At 40.6% G+C, this 19,156-nt stretch overlaps 2 gene segments (V, D, J or C); both read left to right on the top strand.

Annotated features, from left to right (window-relative positions):
* The first annotated feature begins 323 nt into the window (after positions 1-323).
* On the top strand, positions 324-849 carry LOC116412174. The segment is given in 2 exon segments: positions 324-369; positions 461-849. Coding segments are annotated over 2 exon segments (435 nt in total).
* Positions 850-7,043: 6,194 nt separating this feature from the next.
* LOC101732959 lies at positions 7,044-12,386 on the top strand. The segment is given in 4 exon segments: positions 7,044-7,146; positions 7,231-7,368; positions 11,902-11,973; positions 12,058-12,386. Coding segments are annotated over 4 exon segments (642 nt in total).
* The last annotated feature ends 6,770 nt before the right edge of the window (positions 12,387-19,156 follow it).

Genomic DNA, 19,156 nt, shown 5'->3' with positions numbered 1-19,156 from the left:
GCCACCTTACTGCTCATAAGTACCAGACTCCCAAGACCCAGCATCAAAAACAATATTTTTGCTGAGCTGTGGCAAGGGAGAATGTTACAGTTGCACATCACTAACTGTAATGATGAGTACAAGGAAAGATCTAATATCTGTAAAGTGAATTATTATGTTTGGGGCTAAAACTCTCCAAGTCTCCACCCACACTGATGTCATTATGTAAATGGCAACCAAATTTCTACTGTGCTCTTGACTGTCCCAAATAAAGCAAGAGAAGGCAGATGAGACAGAACAGATTAACATTTAACATGCAGAGTAAGAACATAAACTCTGTAAATATGAAACCCTTTTTTGGCTTGCTCATTTCGCTGTTTTGTATATCAGGTAAGAATGTTCAGAAATTTAACATAAAAAAAACTTAATTTCCTTAAATTACATTTTTCTTAACATATTCCTTATGTCTTATCTTTTCCAGGGGGTCACTGTGATGTGCAACTTGCCCAGTCAGACCCAGTGGTGATTAAGCCGGGAGGGTCTCATACACTGTCCTGCACAGCCTCTGGCTTCACATTCAGTGACTACTGGATGCACTGGGTTAGACAGGCTCCTGGGAAAGGATTACACTGGGTGTCTGCTATTAGTTCCCCAGGTGGAACTAATAAACATTATGCTGACTCAGTGAAAGGGAGATTCACCATCTCAAGAGACAATAATAAGGCCATGTCACATCTCGAGATGAATAACCTACAACCAGAAGACACAGCTGTATATTATTGTGCAAGAGACACAGTGACAAACAGTCTCACAGCTGTGCTGCAAAAACCTTTACTTGTACATTCACAGCCCGACACTGTAGGGCAATAACGTACCATTATGTTAGTTTGGCTTTTCTGTCAGATTCACATGAGGGTACTTTATGGCTGAGAGTTGCTTGATTACAAAGGTATATCTTGCCAATGGTAAATAATATAATATTATTTACAACAGTATGGATATAACAGCTCATTTAGCAGGCATTTTTTTTTTCTGTGTTTAAAAATGCATGCTTTACTCTCCCATAAATGAAAAGTAAAATTTAGAGTATTAACATTAAAAATGAAAATTGTCCACAGCATCACCAATTTACTAAAAGGAGAGCGTGACAATTTTTGTTAAATTAACTTTATTCTGGCAAACATTCTCTTTGCAGTGCAGCTCATATCTTTACCCAGGAAAAATTTCTCCATTGCAAAATATGAATTATTTTCACCAAGAGAAATTTCTCATGGTTCAGGCTGGTGAATTACCATTAGAAAGATAAAGCAGCCACTTTTGCATATAATATTTCTTCAGTGCAAACTGAAACTGTGGAGACTAATTCCCTCCTTTATCTGTCTAACTACAAAATGATTATTTTTTGGGGGGGGGTGGGTAAAGCATACCCCCCAACTGTCCCGCTTTTCGCGGGACAGTCCCGGTTTTTACAGCGCATCCCGCTGTCCCGGATTGTTCAATGAATGTCCCGCATTACGGAAATGCAGAACATTCATTGAACTATCCAGGACAGCGGGATGCGCTGGCTGCAGCCAAGCGCTCTGGCTCAGGCTCATTATGTGGCTCCTGCTTCTTATTTGGCTCTTCGTACCGCGGCGACAGGCCCTTTTATAAGGCTGCGCCTGTGCGTATATGTGACGTCACACGTACATACAGGGTGCAACCTTATAAAAGGGCCTGTCGCCGCCGTAGAAGGAGCCGCATAAAGAGCAGGAGCCACAAGAAGCAGCGTCTATGGGGGGCACTGTCTATTGGAGGTACTCTCTATGGAGGCAATTGGGGGCTACTGTGTATGGGGGCACTTTGTATGGGGGGTACTGTCTATGGGAGCAATTGGGGGCTACTGTGTATGGGGGCACTGTGTATGGGGGGCACTGTGCATGGGGGTACTGTTTATGGGGGGCACTGTGTATGGGGGCAATTGGGGGCACTGTGTATGGGGGAAATTGGGGGCACTTTCTATGGGGCATTGTGTATGGGGGGTACTTTCTATGGGGGCACTGTGTATGGGGGCTACTGTCTGTGGGGCAATTAAGGGCACTGTCTATGGGGTCAATTGGGGGCACTTTCTATGGGGGGCACTGTCCATGGGGGGTACTGTCTATTGGACCATTGGGGCACTATTTCACTTATTTAAAAAATTAATTTAAAAAATGGGGTGGTAATTGGGGCGTGGCCACAAAAGTGGGCATACTAAAAAAAATTGCCGTGCTGTGTGCGCCAAATCTTTTTGTCCCTCTTTTCATTTTTCAAATGTTGGGAGGTATGGTAAAGGTCAGCCACAGCTTTATTTAGAACAACATTTTTTAATTCCTGTGGTCTGTTTATACCTATAACAACAAACAATCTAGCTTTATAACCTCAACATACATAAACCAGCAATAGCGATTGTCTTAACTGTTTCATATCCAAATACCCATGTAAAGGAATGTATGTATATCTATATTTATAAAGCGCTACTTATGTACGCAGCGATGTACCGTAGAACACATTAATACAAATGGGGTTATTAAGATAATAATAGTTAAATACAAAGTACAACCATAAATACAGAAACATACAAGATAAATACAGCTGCAATAAGTTAAGAGTCAAAGACACAAGGGGATGGAGGTCCCTGCCCCGTAGAGCTTACAATCTATATGTAAAGGAATCAATAAATTCCCAAATATAAGCTGTGACAAAATTTTACCCTATAATTTTGACATCCAAGTATAAACAATAATGGAAAACTTTATCTTAAAGAGAAACATAATGAAAACAAAGCTCATCTATAATGGGAACACATTAGGTATATTAAGCCAGCTAGTGTAGCAGAGGCATAACTACTCTGGGCCAGGCCCTCCAAAAAAAAAAATTAAGAAGTAGCCAGGCACAGAGTAGCAATTCCTACCAGCCCCTGCCCCCCCTGGACTGGGGGGGTGAATTTTGGTTGTAAGTTGTAATTATTGGCCGGCATGTCGGTCTGAGTTATGTTAATTCTTTCTTCTGAAGTTTTTAATAAAAAACATAAAAACCCTCCACCTGCTCTTTTTTTCATCCTCCGGCCTGCTGAAGCATAGCTCTCTGCTGGCTGGGAGTGGGGATTTATATGCGAGCTGGCCGGGGGGGTGCAAGAGAGCAGGTGGAAGGAAGGGGAGCCATGCAACGATAGAGGAAGCAGACTCCTCGGTCTGGGGCCCCTGCTTCATTTATTGTTACACCACTGTACTGTAGCACAAGCTAACAGACCATTTACAAAAAAAGTTGCATAAACACTCTAAGGGGTTGATTCACTAAAGGGCGATAAAACGAGTGCTATTTTTAGCATGCATTAAAAATTTTAACGCTTCTTATTTTTTGTGACTCGATTCACTAAAAGGACAGGCGTCATAATTAAGACGCAATGTTCTTTGCGTTATTTAACTTGCGATGAGCATTTTTCTTGTGTTAATTCCCCCTGCGCGCAATATATTTTGCCATGTGCTTTCGGAAAACTACTGTTCTGAAAATGACCATTTTGGACAGCGCTGAAGTGCCTAAGGAAAGCGCTGAGGGACTGAGGAGATAGCAAAGGGCCAGAATTCCCTCCAGGACTGAAGGGGTTAACGTTTCCATGTCACAGGCGGGAAAAAACAGTATACTCCCACTGCTCCCCCCACCCCCTTCCTTGCTCCACAGTTCCACCCCGCAGCGTTTCACTCACCAGCAGCAGCTGCAACTAGTAGGAGCATCTCCCTCCCCCCCGCCCTAGCAAGCGTGCCTAGCTAGCGCGCCTAGCTAGCGAACCAATAGGCCAGGGATGTTGCTTAATTCGCAGGTTCATGTTTTGCCTTTCAGGTCGCTATTAAAAAAAAAAAAAAAAAAAAATTTTATATAGTATGGTATGTATATCTGTTCTATGTTTGAAAAAGAGCAATATGTCACAGCAAAGGTGGGGATAGTCCTTGGCCATTTTATGTCCGGTTGTTTTGGTGTTTTCCACATGCCCACTGCGTTTGCAGTGGCCGGCATCCGTTATAATAACAATTACGTTTCTGGTGAAGTTGGGAAAGTTTTTGAAATACATGGCGAGGACTATTTGTCTTTTGTATCTCTTTAATAAAGCTGTGGCCGAACCCTACCCACAAAAAATCTTGGTGTCCGTGTACTTCATCCTGTGTCAAGGGTTTGCATAGGGGAGAAGGTTGGTAAGGGAGGGAACAAGTCTCCGCAGTCCCCTGAAAAAAGGATGCATTACTCTAGGGCCAACACATACTTGAAAAAATCCCGCTGCAAAGTCCATGTTGTGTTGCCAAAAGCTCATGAACCGCAATTTTATTTAAGTACCACCTGCCCCAAGTAGGTATTAATATTCGCACAGACTAATGCTTTATTTAGCGCGTTAAACACTTTATATGTGTTTGTGAATCATGCGTTAGTATTATTTCTATGCGAGAATTAATGCAATGCGAGTTAAATAACGTGTTTTTTTTTGCCTATGTGATATGCATCTTAAAGCATGCAAAATGACTTTGATGAATCGGGACTTAATTATTGCATGCTTTTTTAATGCAAAAAAGCATGCAATAAGCGTTAGCGACCTTTAGTGAATCAACCCCTAAATGTCAACATAAAGGCAAAAACTATTTATATAATAATAAAGGACTAGCTTTTTGTTTTTATGAAAGTTTTTTTATGTTAACTGCCCCAAAGCACCCGTTTCAAAGATTGTCTAGTCCCTTGTTCTAGTCATATGTTACCAGCCTCTAAAAAAAATAGTTCAAATCCCACTGTGTAGCACGAGTTATATACGTGTAATCGGCTCTAATTCAGCTGTCAAAATGATTATACATCTGTGCTATAGACTGTGACAAGGTTTAAATCCTGTTATCCACTGGGAGGTGTTCCCACAGTTCAGGGTATTAGTGGCAGATATAAGGCACACGTCTTGCTGATGCATTAACAGTACATTATCTCACATGTTTTATGTGTATTTAGACATTTTTAGCCTTGGTATTTGAAAAAAAGATTACATTGGATAAGGTTTTTATGTACAGGATGGAATAAGTGCCAACTGGAAATGGACATTGATTTAGCATAAAATGGAAAATCTCCATTGGTAACATACTGTAGGTTAGTTGTTATAAATATAGTTGCAGGCAATAGGGTGCTAAATTAACACTTCTACAACCAAAAATACTTTCAATAACAGAGTTATTAGTTATTAAATTTCATGTTTCATTGTGTGCTGATACAGAACATGCTCCTAGGGTTGCCACCTGTCTGGATTGACCCAGACAGCCCGGTTTTGGTAGGACTGTCCAGGTCAAAACTGCCTGCCTGTTTTTCCCAATTTGGAAAATCGGGCAGGATTCTCAAAATAATTGATGCAGCGATTAACCAATCGCCATTCGCTGCATCATAGTCCTGCCCCCGCCTGGTGACGTCACGTCCCACCTCCCTGCCCAGAGTTCCCGGGCAGGAGAGGTGGCAACCCTACATGCAGCTGAATTTATGTGAAGGGTGATAGTATGTGTTTGAAAATATTTTTAAAAGTCTGCATAAAATATTTAACATATCAAAGTGCAATAGGCAAAAGGCAACCACAGCCGTTTAGCAGCTAAGATTTGTGCCTCCAAAGATGCCCCCAGTATCTCCCCATCTTCTTTTCTACTGATTCCCTGCACATGCTCTGTGCTGCTGTCAGTTACTGAACTTTGTGACAGACACACAATATACTGTACATATAGAATATAAATGTCACAATAGAAGTCTGATCAGTAATTAATTGAGATTGAGCATTATATGGCAGGTCAATGGCAGCTCAGAAACCAGGACAATTTGCATCAGAATTTAATCAGCCCTGTTGCATCAGCTTCTATGACATGTGAATTGCATGTTCTGCTTGATGCTTTGCAATGATGTCTAAGCTTAGCTTCTCAACAGTTGTCCAGAGCACACTGAGCATGTGCAGTGTCACTGACAATCCTAACAAAATCCAAGATTGGGAGCTCCTCAACAGCTTTGAATGTTTGAATTAATGCTGCTATAGAGATTCTGAAACTGTAAACTGTTACAGTAAGTTAAAATTTGGCATTTCTACCAATATTTGCTTTTAGGGTTTATTTTACCTTTAAACCCAGACTGATTAACCCTTCTGAATCTTACTTTTGAAAAGTACTGTAGTATACAAAACTATTGGAATGCTAAAGGATATATTTATATACATATATACACCTTAGTGCAGTGATCCCCACCCAGTGGCTCGGGGGCAACATGTTACTCACCAACCCCTTGTATGTTGCTCTCAGTGCTCCCAAACCAGGTAGTTATTTTTGAATTCCTGACTTGGGGGCAAGTTTTGGTTGAATAAAAACAATATTTACTACCAAATAAAGCCTCCTGTAAGCTGATAGCGCGCATAGAGGCTGCCTAATAGCCAATCTTAGCCCTTATTTGGCACCTCCATGAACTTTTATGGTGCTTGTGTTGCTCTCCAAGTCTTTTTACATTTGACTGTGGCTCACGAGTAAAAAAGGTTGGGGACCCCTGCCTTAGGGGCTGATTTACTAACCCACGAATCCGACCCGAATTGGAAAAGTTCCGACTTGAAAACGAATATTTTGCGACTTTTTCGTATGTTTTGCGATTTTTTCGGATTCTGTACGAATTTTTCGGATCCAATACGATTTTTGCGTAAAAACGCGAGTTTTTCGTATCCATTACGAAAGTTGCATAAAAAGTTGCGCATTTTGCGTAGCGTTAAAACTTACGCGAAAAGTTGCGCATTTTTCGCGTAAGTTTTAACGCTACGCAAAATGCGCAACTTTTTATGCAACTTTCGTAATGGATAGGAAAACTCGCGTTTTTACGCAAAAATCGTATTGGATCCGAAAAATTCGTAAAGAATCCGAAAAAATCGCAAAACATACGAAAAAATCGCAAAGTACCGATCATTACGAAAAAAACGCAATCGGACTCCATTCGACCCGTTCGTGGGTAAGTAAATCAGCCCCCTAGTGTATGCAAATTTAGTCTGCACATCCTGTCTTGAGCTTGATAAGATGAAACTGGGGGCTCTCATCCTCCCATTAAAGTATCGTGCTAGTTCAGCAACAGATACCATGTTTGTCTTGTGCTTTATTTTGTGCCTCTCATTTCTCCCTGGTAAGTGGGAAAGGTCTCACACAGGCTCAGTTATAAACTGACAGTATCCCTGGGATTTAAACCTTTCTGTTTTCTTGTTCCTAGAAGTCAAGTCTGATATTGAGCTTGTTCAGCCAAGTTCAGAAATTAAATCCCCCGGTGAGAGTGTTAAACTGTCCTGCAAGACATCAGGGTATTCATTCACCAGCAGCCACTGGATAAACTGGATACAGCAGGTTCCTGGTAAAGGATTGTTATGGATAGGACAAATAGATCCATCAGATGCAGAGACACACTACTTACCCTCGTACCAAGGAAGGAGCCACATTAGCACTGATAATTCACAAAGCACATCATTTCTGCAACTAAACAATCTAAAAGTGGAGGACACAGCCATATATTACTGTGCTAGAAGCTACACAGTGGGAGGAACCAACTGACTAGTCATACAAAATGATTCCATGAACCCATGCTACCACTAGAGAGCACCCACACATAAATAACTCTATATATTTTTCAAGTTATAGCACTACTTTTACAGCATATGTACAGTATACTCTACATGTAAAATAAAGAGAATAGATTTCATAATAGTAAAGAACTGATGTTCTCCAATCTGGATACATGTATGATATTACAGTTTTATGCATCATATAAAAGCTTACACGATACAAATATTTTTTCCTTTGTGAACTTTTTCTCTGCATGTTTTTAATATAGCTTCTCAATTAAAGTATTTAAGTGGAAAAAATGCCATATTTTAACATTTGCAATAGTTCACAGCATGTTTAATATCTTACTGGAAAAGCCTTCAGAGGGTTATAATCCAAAAAATAATAGTTTTGGTAAATAAGAGGCTACAAATGAAGCCACAAAAGGGCTGTATGGGCAGGTAGAGTATGGCACACACAGGCAGCATAGGGCAGGTAGAGTATGGCACACACAGGCAGGGTAGGGCAGGCAGATTATGGCACACACAGGCAGGGTAGGACAGGCAGAGTATGGCACACACAGGCAGCATAGGGCAGGCAGAGTATGGCACACACAGGCAGCATAGGGCAGGCAGAGTATGGCACACACCGGCAGCATATGGCAGGCAGAGTATGGCACACACAGGCAGCACAGGGCAGGCAGAGTATGGCACACACAGGCAGCATAGGGCAGGCAGAGTATGGCACACACCGGCAGCATATGGCAGGCAGAGTATGGCACACACAGGCAGCACAGGGCAGGCAGAGTATGGCACACACAGGCAGGGTAGGGCAGGCAGATTATGGCACACACAGGCAGGGTAGGACAGACAGAGTATGGCACACACAGGCAGCATAGGGCAGGCAGAGTATGGCACACACAGGCAGCATAGGGCAGGCAGAGTATGGCACACACCGGCAGCATATGGCAGGCAGAGTATGGCACACACAGGCAGCACAGGGCAGGCAGAGTATGGCACACACAGGTAGCATATGGCAGGCAGGGTATGGCATACACACAGCATAGGGCAGACAGAGTATGGCGCACACACAGCATAGGGCAGGCAGAGTATGGCACACACACAGCATAGGGCAGGCAGAGTACTACCTGTGTGTGCAATACAGGGGTTTACCGCCTGAACCTGAGGTGTAAACCATGAAGAGGGCCATTTAATCTCAGTACTGATACCATTTAAAGCTTACACAAAGGTAAGCAGTCACAGCAGCCAGACAGGTGGGAGGCCACACAGAGCGAGGCTGCCAGTTGTACAGCACTGCAGTAGTAGATTGCAAAAAGAGCAAAGGCCAATGGACCAGTGACAAATATTCCTTTTGCTCCTATCCTCCAAAGGGCCCCAAAACCAACTCAGCTGAGTAAAGGGTCTTGGCTACTGTTAACTTTATGTCTTTTACAAGCAGTGCAAGACTACTTACTGACAAGACCAATAGTGTGGGCCACACTAAAAATATAATATGAGTTTTCCAAAACAAAATTAATAAAATTTCGAATCATTTATTAGGACATAAAAAACATGGCCTAACGTGTTTCATGCCTGCTGGGGCACTTTCTCACAGAACCTATGAGTCAAGCCACAGTGGTATGGCGCCACCACACAGATAGCCACAGAGAATGCAAGAATGCTGTTGTGGGAGTTCTGTCATAAAATACGATATAAGAGTTAAAAGAGGAGGGGTTCCATCAGAAAGGAGATTATGTAAACAGTTATTTTGTTTTGGTGTCAGAGATGGCATTACTACTCTCTGTTGATGGCAGCAATGCAGACCCCATGTGATAGATGGCAGGCCCTGGAACAACTATTGGGAATCCTCGTGGTTTTGATTCTGCCTTCTGCCAGATATAAACCAGGCAAAGCTCATTTTAACATCAACCACTGAGGGGCTCCCTGGCGCTGGTCTTGCTTCTGGGTCAGGGAGTACCCCTACTGGAGAAGCTGTACATGCCTACGCTGACAATTGGGGGTGGGCCTGCCCATTTGTAGTGGTGCAATGTTGGGTTTTTTTTTTTACCTTAAATGGAAATTATTTTATTAAAGTTTTTAATAAACATGTTGTAATAAACAACAGAAACACCTCCTATTTTTTCCAAAACAAATTATGTTGTTATTACTTTTACTTTTTTAATTACCATCTTATGGAAAAGTTTGGTTGCTGGGTTTGATTTTGAGTTACAGGAGGTTTGATTTTACACTAAAGACCTTAAAATGAATTCATTGTCAAACCCCAATTGCTGGAATGATATGAATGACTTGTAACCAATCACACTCAGTCAATGTCAACTAACATTTCAATGAGCTGTAGAACAGAATTGTTTTACACCTTAGAACAACTTAATACTAGGTTATGTAGTAATGTAGGAAACCACAAAACTTTGCATTGATGTCAATAGGAAGACATGGGGATTAAGGGGTTTTTAGTTCAGCATATACATTGCCCTACTCTGTTAGAGAATCTCCATCCAACTATGCTGACTGTTGCTCCAGTCAATATCAGGGTAATTATCATTTACCTAGCAGTCTTTTCTATTTGCAACAGGAGCTTAAGCTCTTCTTCTTTACTAACTTAAGGGGGTCTATGGTGTACCCCTACATCTAATTTGCTGGACTCAATCTATGAAAAGCATCACCCATAAAGCTTTGGCTCCCTCATTTTCCATCATCACTTCTTCCTTTATATTGGACTTTAAATCCTCCTTTACAAACAGACACACCCCCTCCTTAAACACTAGTACCTCCAGCTCTCCCATTTGACCAGTTAGGCTTCTTGCTTATGTAAACATACATTTAATTATATGTGTAAATTGTGTAAATACACAAACCCCAACCAAATCTTCACCTCCATTTTCACTTTTTATGCTCAATACCTCATCTACTCTATCTTCCCCACAATTACACACTGCACCTTACCCCATGCCTAGTTTAAAATCTCCTACAACCCTCTAGCCATCATTTACACCCAAAGCAGCTGCCCCATCATCATTGAGGTCGGCCCATTTTGGCAAAGAGTCTGTAGCCAATCAGCCCAGTTCTCCACCCAAAACCCTCATCCTTACACCAATCTCTCAGCCATGCTTTAGTCTCCCTAAGTTCCCTCTGCTTTCTTAACATTGCTTGTGACACATCTCTGTTATAATTAGCTTGTTTGAAAGTCCTTGCCCTCAGATTTTTTAACTAGATTTTTAAAAATCATTGTTGAGGTCTCCCCCCCATCTCTAACTTGCCATTGGTACCAATGTGTACCATTGACAACGTTTTGCCTCAGATGAAGTGCAGAGAGCTGCATGAAACATGTTCAGCTTTGTATTGTTCTGGATTTTTATGATTTACAGTTGTAATATAATAAAAGTAGCTTTTAAAAGTTCCCAGTGGTACCAGCACTTTAGTAGACCTCCAGAGAAAGTGCATGCTTAACTTAAGGATTTTTGAATCACTACACCTCCTGTAGAATTTGGTTACTGGGACAGAGACACGACTTAGAGCAAACATATACATGAATGAATAGCCACACAACGAAAGAATAGCCACAGGCGACAATTTTTTTTGACGCGCAACGTTTTCGCTGTTTCGCGAATCTTTTGAAAGATTCGCAAATTTTGCGGCGTAGCGAAACGGGACGGGATTCCCTCATCACTACTGGGGACTGATTATCTACTATGGAGTGTAGTCAAACTCTAGGCATAAGTGTATACATCTCACTGAACTCAGCAGCAATAGTTGTTCAATGATGAATCACTAATGGTACTTGAGATACATATTTAGCTTTAATATATATATATGAGTGTATGACTACCCCATAATGCATAATAAAGAAAAGTCACTACCTTACACCATGCATAAAAAAGAAAGAATTACAATGTAAAGGACACTTGGGTGAATATGTTTCTAAGGACTTCTGACAATTGGAGGTTGTGCCATAGGCTGGTAAGTTAGTGATTTTAGTAGTCATAGTTCTAGGTGTAACAGATCTATACAAATTTGTATACCTAAATACCTGAATGACTAAAATATCAGATGGGAAGACCCCATACCCATCTGTACAGATCTGACCCTTAGCAATGCTGACAGATGCTGCTGCTTTGTCATTTGACAAAGTATCTAAGAGGAATTTGATTTCAAATTAGTGTGAATAGAATAGAGCAGGCTAAGCTATTTACATTAATCAACACAGTAGTACACTAATGATTTCTTGGAAGGATTTATATTTCTCTGATTACTTTATGCAAATCAATACTCTGCTTCCTGTCTTGAGCTTGATAAGCAGGAATTGTGGGGCTGTCATTCTCCATCAGAGTATTGTGCTAGTTCAGCAACAGATACCATGTTTGTCTTGTGCTTTATCTTGTGCCTCTCATTTCTCCCTGGTAAGTGGGAAAGGTCTCACACAGGCTCAGTTATAAACTGACAGTATCTCTGGGATTTAAACCTTTCTGTTTTCTTGTTTCTAGAAGTCAAGTCTGATATTGAGCTTGTTCAGCCAAGTTCAGAAATTAAATCCCCCGGTGAGAGTGTTAAACTGTCCTGCAAGACATCAGGGTATTCATTCACCAGCCGCTGGATACACTGGATACAGCAGGTTCCTGGGAAAGGATTGCAATGGGTGGGAGCAATAGATCCATCAGATGCAGATACACGCTACTCACCCTCGTACCAAGGAAAGTGCCACATTAGCACTGATAATTCACAAAGCACAGCATTCCTGCAACTGAACAATCTAAAAGTGGAGGATACTGCCATATATTACTGTGCTAGAGACACAGTGAGAGGAACCAACTGACTAGTCGTACAAAATTGATTCATAAATCCATGCTACCACTAGAGAGCACCCACACATAAATAACTATTTATATATATAAGTAATAACACTGCTTTTACAGCATAAGTACAATATACTCTACTTGTACGATAAAGAGAATGGATTTTATAGTAGTAAAGTGTTGTTCTCGAATATAAATAAAGACTATTATAAGATCTTTATACATTGTATGAAAGCTCTGAAGCTTTAGGTAGCAATATTACACAGACAGAGTAGGAGGTTCAGAATTAAAGCTTCTGCAATATGATGTAGCTGGGAAGTTAGCTATGCATTTTTATGATAATATACTGTTGCTGAAAAAACTTCTTTAACCAGGGCTGGAACTAGGGGTAGGCAGAAGAAGCACCTGCCTAGGGCACAATTATGAGGTGGCGCCAGGTAAGTACCTCTCCTGCCTACCCCTAGTCTGCATGTCATTGTCCCACTGCTTGTCACTGCACGGTGGGGGCAATGACCCCCCCCACAAAAGCAATGCACGGGCATGTGTCCACAGGTGAAGTTTGAAGTGGCGAGGTGGCTGACCTGGTTTTCTAGGCTAGGTTTGGCCTGCCCCTATTTTTAACAGATAATCACATATGTTAGGCTGATGTCTGACAAAGCGTGTTAATCATTCATGATAGAACTCTACTAAAATGCCTTTCCAGGCTTCTACCACATTTCATGATAATGTGGTTAAAAATACGATTAATAAGATTCCCAGTACAGAATAATCTAAACTCACATGTATTCTTCGTAACATGAGCAATATATTATGACATTATAGAAAGCTAATTTGACACAGGGTAATGACCCTTGTTTGTTCTTTTGTCATTGCCTTTTCATGCACCTTGGCAGGAAAGATTTTGCCGTAATGGAAGGAAGTTGGTGATAATACAGCCTCTCCTGCAGGGACTCAAACACTGGGCAAATTTCCACCTGGCCAGTAACCTATAGCAACCAATCAGTAATTAGCTTTTTTTCAGCTAGCTGTAGGTTCACCACCAAAATCAATCATCTGATTGGTTGCCATGGGTTACTGCCCAGGCTCAAATTTGTCCAGTGTGTAAAAATGACCCCCACAGAGTATACAGTATCGAGGGTTGAGACATGGATGAAACCAGTGGCAGGAGTACCAGGTAAAATCCAGGCATATCAGAAGGCAAGTTATAAAGTCATTATTATTAAACATTTTTATAAGTTATAAAGTCAGATAGGCAGCAGGTCAATGCAAGCAGCACTAGAAGTCGGGCCAAGGTTAGGAACACTGAAGTAACAAGTTGGAAAGGGCATAGTGTTTCACCAGTAGGGACAATCACTTTGCAATGAGAAAATCTCATGAGACATCTTATTTACTTGCTAAGGGCATAAGCAGAGCATCAATCAAAACACAAGATCACAGCAAGCCATTTTGTGTGTCAATTTGTCTTTGTGCTTTTCTCATACACTGTGCTGCAGGTCAGGAGTTCATAGACCCTTATACTGACCTTCTGATGGCACCAATTGTCCCCAATTATGTTGGGCTCCCTCCCATATGCCCCCCACTAGGGACGCAGTTCTCCTCAGGATGTAAGCTGTAATTTTTAATTCTTAGTTCTATTATGGTGGGAATGCAGTTTTCCCTAATTAAACCTTGGGGTGTATACCCCCCTTTGGGGACTCAGCTCTCACATTTTACGCTCCTTAAATTAACTTGCCCAACTGACACACACATTCGCTGTCATGGCCACACATATTGCCTTTTCAGATGTATTTTGCTCCCCAAATGGCCAGTTCTAAAGCCCCTTTAGCTCTTATATCTTGATGAATATTTTGCCTTTCCTTATACATGACTTGCTCCTGCTCCTACGTGCACCATGTGGACATGGTTTGTTGGTTGCACTTCTCTCCTGTGATCTGTGTGTGTCTTTTGTAAGTATTTTTTTTCCAGTCCTACACAGCTACAATCCTACCCTTGTGATTCTATATTGGTTACATTGCTACAAGCCACTATGTAATGTAACACATTCAAATTGCTACGTATGCTCCTTCCTGATAATATGTTTCAACCTGGTATGTACACTTCATACCAGTACTTAAGGTGCCCATACACTATAAGATCCGCTCGCTTGGCGATGTCGCCAAGCGAGCGGATCTTCACCCGATATCCCCACCTACGGGTGGCAAGTAACTTAAAAAAAAAAAATCAGATTGTTTGGCCCTGGGGCCAAACGATCGGATTACATTTGTGGTTATGGGGCAGTCGGTTCGGGGACCGCATCAACGAGCCGATGCGGTCCCCGATCCGACCAGATTTTCTAACCTGGCCGATCGAGATCTGGCCAATTTCAGGCCAGATATCGGTCGGCCAGGCCGCTCTGTTCTGCCCATACACGGGCCGATTAGCTGCCGAATCGGGGACCGATATCGGCAGCTATAGTCGGCCTGTGTATGGGGATCTTTATTCCTACACATTTTTTTCCTTTTTCTTACATTTTTCTTATGTTTAGTTTGTTTATCAATACATTTCTTGTTGTGGAGGATGGGTGACATCACTGTGATGTCATTTGGCCCCAAATGTAACCACGGCATATTTAATGGGGGTTTGGACACCATGAGGCATTCTTGAGAAAGGTCCTAAATTGTGACCGAAACGTCGATTTTTGCATCAAGAATTTTTTTTTTTCATCAAGACCTGTGAGTGCTTAGTCCTCTGTTTCCTGTATTTCGAACATATTACCCATTTTGGTTCACAGAAAAAAAAAATAGTTTCACGTGTCAATTCTTTGATGCGTACAAAAAAAATTTCCAATGTGGGTGTCAATTTTTTGTTGTGCAGCGAATTTTTAGCAATATAATCCACCAATGTCGAAACGCTATTGGCTTCTATTTTTTATCTTGCTACAAAATCCAACTTGCTCTCAGGGCTGTGCTTGGACTGTCAGGACTGGCACAAATAACTATTTTGACAAAACACAGAGATGTTCAGTAAAACAAGTCAAGCCACAGTGTAAATTCTGAATAATCCAGGGGTTTATTTCTTCAGAAATAGGGACTGAATATTCAATATACTGGAACATATTATATTAAGAAATGGGCAATGGAGTGGATATGAAAAGAACCAACTGACTAGCCATACAAAATGATTCCATGAAAGCATGCACCACCACATACACAACAACAGTTTATTTTTTTTTTTTTCAAATAACAGCACTGCTTTTACATTATACTGTAAGTACTTTATACTCTACTTGTGCAATAAAGAGAATGGATATTCTAGAACAGTGATCCCCAACCAGTGGCTTGACAACATGTTGCTCCCCAACCCCTTGGATATTGCTCCCAGTGGACTTAAAGAAGTTTTCTTTTCAAATTTCTGGCTTGGAGGCAAGTTTTGGTTGCATAAACAACAGTTGTACTGTCAAACAGAGCATCATTTAGGCTGCCAGTCCACATAGGGACTACCATATAGCCAATCACAGACCTTATTTGGCACCCCCGGTAATATTTTTCATGCTTGTGTTGCTCTCCAACTTTTTTTTACATTTTAATGTGGCTCATGGGTAAAACAAAGTTGATGATCCCTGTTTTAGAAGTAATGTGGCACTCTCCAAACTGAATAAAGAATATTATAAGATCCATATACAGTGTATGAAAGCTTTGAAACTTTGGGTATCAATATTACATAGGCAGGCTGGAGCTCTGTCCAACTGCTTGGCTCATGCTGTCAAATTGCAATATGTGGTAGTCTTGGCACAAGCTGGCAAGATGGCTACACTGTGTTATGATGCTTTACTGTTTTTGATAGCTATGCATTTGAATTATTGAACATGCAGCAAATTTAACATACATGCATCCAGGTAATGTGCAGAAGATACAAATGCACTGTTGTCTGTGATGATATTTCTGTTGGCTGCAGCCAGTGATATATTTTTCTCCGATTCTGTCATGTTTACTTCTTATTGCACAATAGGTTAAAAACATATCTATGTCACAAACCACATATAGTATACACACATGGTTTCATGAGGGGGGAATTTAATAAGGTTTTTTGTTACCATAAACCCGAAAAAGTCAAGAAAAAAAAAGACATGACTTTACCGAGATTTATTATGCTACAAAACTCTGCCAATTCCGACTCCAAAAATACTCCAACTAAAACCAGTCAAGATCATGTACTGTAGAAGTCAATGGCAGATGTCTCCTTTACAATTGGAAGATCTTTCTTTGCTTTCTCATTTTAGAAGTCTGCGGGTTTTTTTGATGCTGGCTTCTGTGTGATAATACAATAAAGTTGCAGTTATTATGCAACAAAAGTAGCAGTTTTCACCAATTTTTCCCGCATCTTTTTTTCATCGGTTCAGAATGACTGCCATTTGTGGAAATTATTTTTTCCGTAGTTTCTTAAAAGTAAACATAAGAAAGTTTTGAGTTTTAGTAAATCTGCCCCTCATTGTCTGGAATACTAATATATAGCATTTTTCAGATAATGGGTCTTTCCATAATATGGATCACCTAACCTTAAAGGTAGTAAAAAAACAATAGAATGGTCTTTCCATAGACATAGACTAATTATAGCTTACTATCCATTAAATACTAACTAGTAAGCTTCGTTTTTTGTTTTTTTTAACAAACCATGCTGTACAAAGTATAATTTTCAGAAGCAAACCGTCCTACATTTTCATTTAATTATATGAGCATTCTAAGCTGTGACTATTCCAATATGAATGTAAAAAAGAATCTCAATACCTCTGTTAGAATGGTATCACTGCAGGAGTGCGGCTTTAATAACTGCATTGAAGTCTGATCCACTTGGTGCAACAAGTAGCCAGTAGCACCTATTGATAAAACCTTTCAGTGGTACCCTGGAACCACAGCCAAGTCCAAGCTGGAGGTAATTTGGGGGTTTCTTTGCACCAGTGTATTCACTTGCGCTTAATTCATCAGAACAGGTCGGCAGGCTCATTGGCACTTCCACAAGATGTTAGGAGCAGGTACTGTATAAGTACCTTTGTGAGTGGCATCCATATACACTCACTTTTGAATTAATTTTAGTGCTTTCCGTTTGTTATTTTAAATGAGGCTTACTGTCTTTTTATTACAGAGAAAAATCGAATTGGTCAAAAATTAAGAAATGTTATTTGAACTAGGGCTCTATTGGAACTGGCAGTCGCATATTTCAGAGCTTTCTGGATAACAGGTTTCTAGATAACAGATTCCATACTTGTATTTGAGGTATTTTCTCCATACCATGAATAATGAATAACAATGTTTAACCCATACAGTAGAACCCCAATTTTACATACCCGGATTTCATGTTTTCCAGGAATCTATGTCGTGTTTTCCCCAGAAGGGTCTCACAAACTGTCCTGTACAACCTCTGGGTTCACCTTAAAAGACAATGAAAGGTTAATATAAATTAAAAGTAAGTCTAAAGGCATTCTTTTTAAGTACTTACTGCATATCTAAATTCCCAGATCCCTGCTTGCTTCTCTGAGATATGGTGCTGGCAGCCTACAGCAGTGTGAAGACTCTAGTGACATCACTGAAATCTCTCTGTCCCTCCTGTAGGTGCCAGCGGCAGCCTTCCTATTCTCTGAGCATGTGTGTAACTTGATCCTGTCTCCTGTTCTGAGCTACACATACCCACCAGCCAATCAGAAGCGGATCTGGCAGGGGGGGGGAGGGAATGAAACACATGTGCAGTATGAAGCAAGGAGGGAAAGGAAGGGAGAATACCTTTTTAGAGATGGCTGCCTGTTCTAGAAAATGTGAAGTAAGTGTGACTGAGTAAATATTTGATTAGGTGAGCCAAAAGTGTGGCGTTTTTACTAAACAATAGGAGGACTATTGGGCAGAATGCTTTTTACATTTTGACTTGCATTCTCCTTTAAGTAGCTATGGGATGAACTGGTTCATTCTAAATTTCAGACTGTGCCTCTCATCATGCCCTATTTGGATGTCTGAAAAGCCACGGTCACCAATATTTTCACTGTCATGCATGATGCCTAGCATTGCAATACAGTATTTTAAAGATGTATAAGGTTATGTACAAAGGGTGCGTTAGGAGACATGCTGCCAATCCACCTACTGACATTCTAGAATTCTGAATTATTTTTTTTCTTTTTTACCTTCTAGATCTTGTCTCATATTCTTTTTCTCCACTTACATTCTGCTCTTTGCTTTTCAGTTTTCTCTTTCTTTTCTTGTAGAATAAAACTTATGATCCTGAAAATAAGAGATGCATAACTGCAAAAATACAGCCCCCCCCCTTCCAAACATGGCTATTAATACTGCACAAAAGGCATGCAAATTAAAGCATTTAAATTTCTGCCACATATATAAGAGTATAAAGATGCAAAGGGCAGAAAGTACATAGATTTGCATTCAATTACCTCACACAGAAAAGTGTTGTATATATTAGTAGCTATTGTTAGAACAAGAAAACAATATTATTTGTGGTGCTATACTACCATAGAGATAGGTAGATGATAGATAGATACAAAAGCGCTACAGGGCAGGTACCTACTTCCCCTTGTCTTTTTAACACCCAGCACTTAAACTTAAACTATATTTTATAATTACATTTTCTTTTATTATTGTATTGACCTCTGTTTGTTCTATGAATGTATTGTTCCACTGTACAGTGATGTGTGCACATGTGGCACTTTTTACATAAAAAATTCATACTGTACATACCTGTCCATGTTCTCCTGAAGTATTAGTGTCTTTGGGAAGGTGGGTGTCCCAGGGACATGCAGAAATATCCCCCAACT

The sequence above is a fragment of the Xenopus tropicalis genome, chromosome 1, assembly GCF_000004195.4.
Source record: "Xenopus tropicalis strain Nigerian chromosome 1, UCB_Xtro_10.0, whole genome shotgun sequence".
Lineage (NCBI taxonomy): Eukaryota > Metazoa > Chordata > Amphibia > Anura > Pipidae > Xenopus > Xenopus tropicalis.
This window is presented reverse-complemented; position numbering and strand designations above follow the sequence as displayed.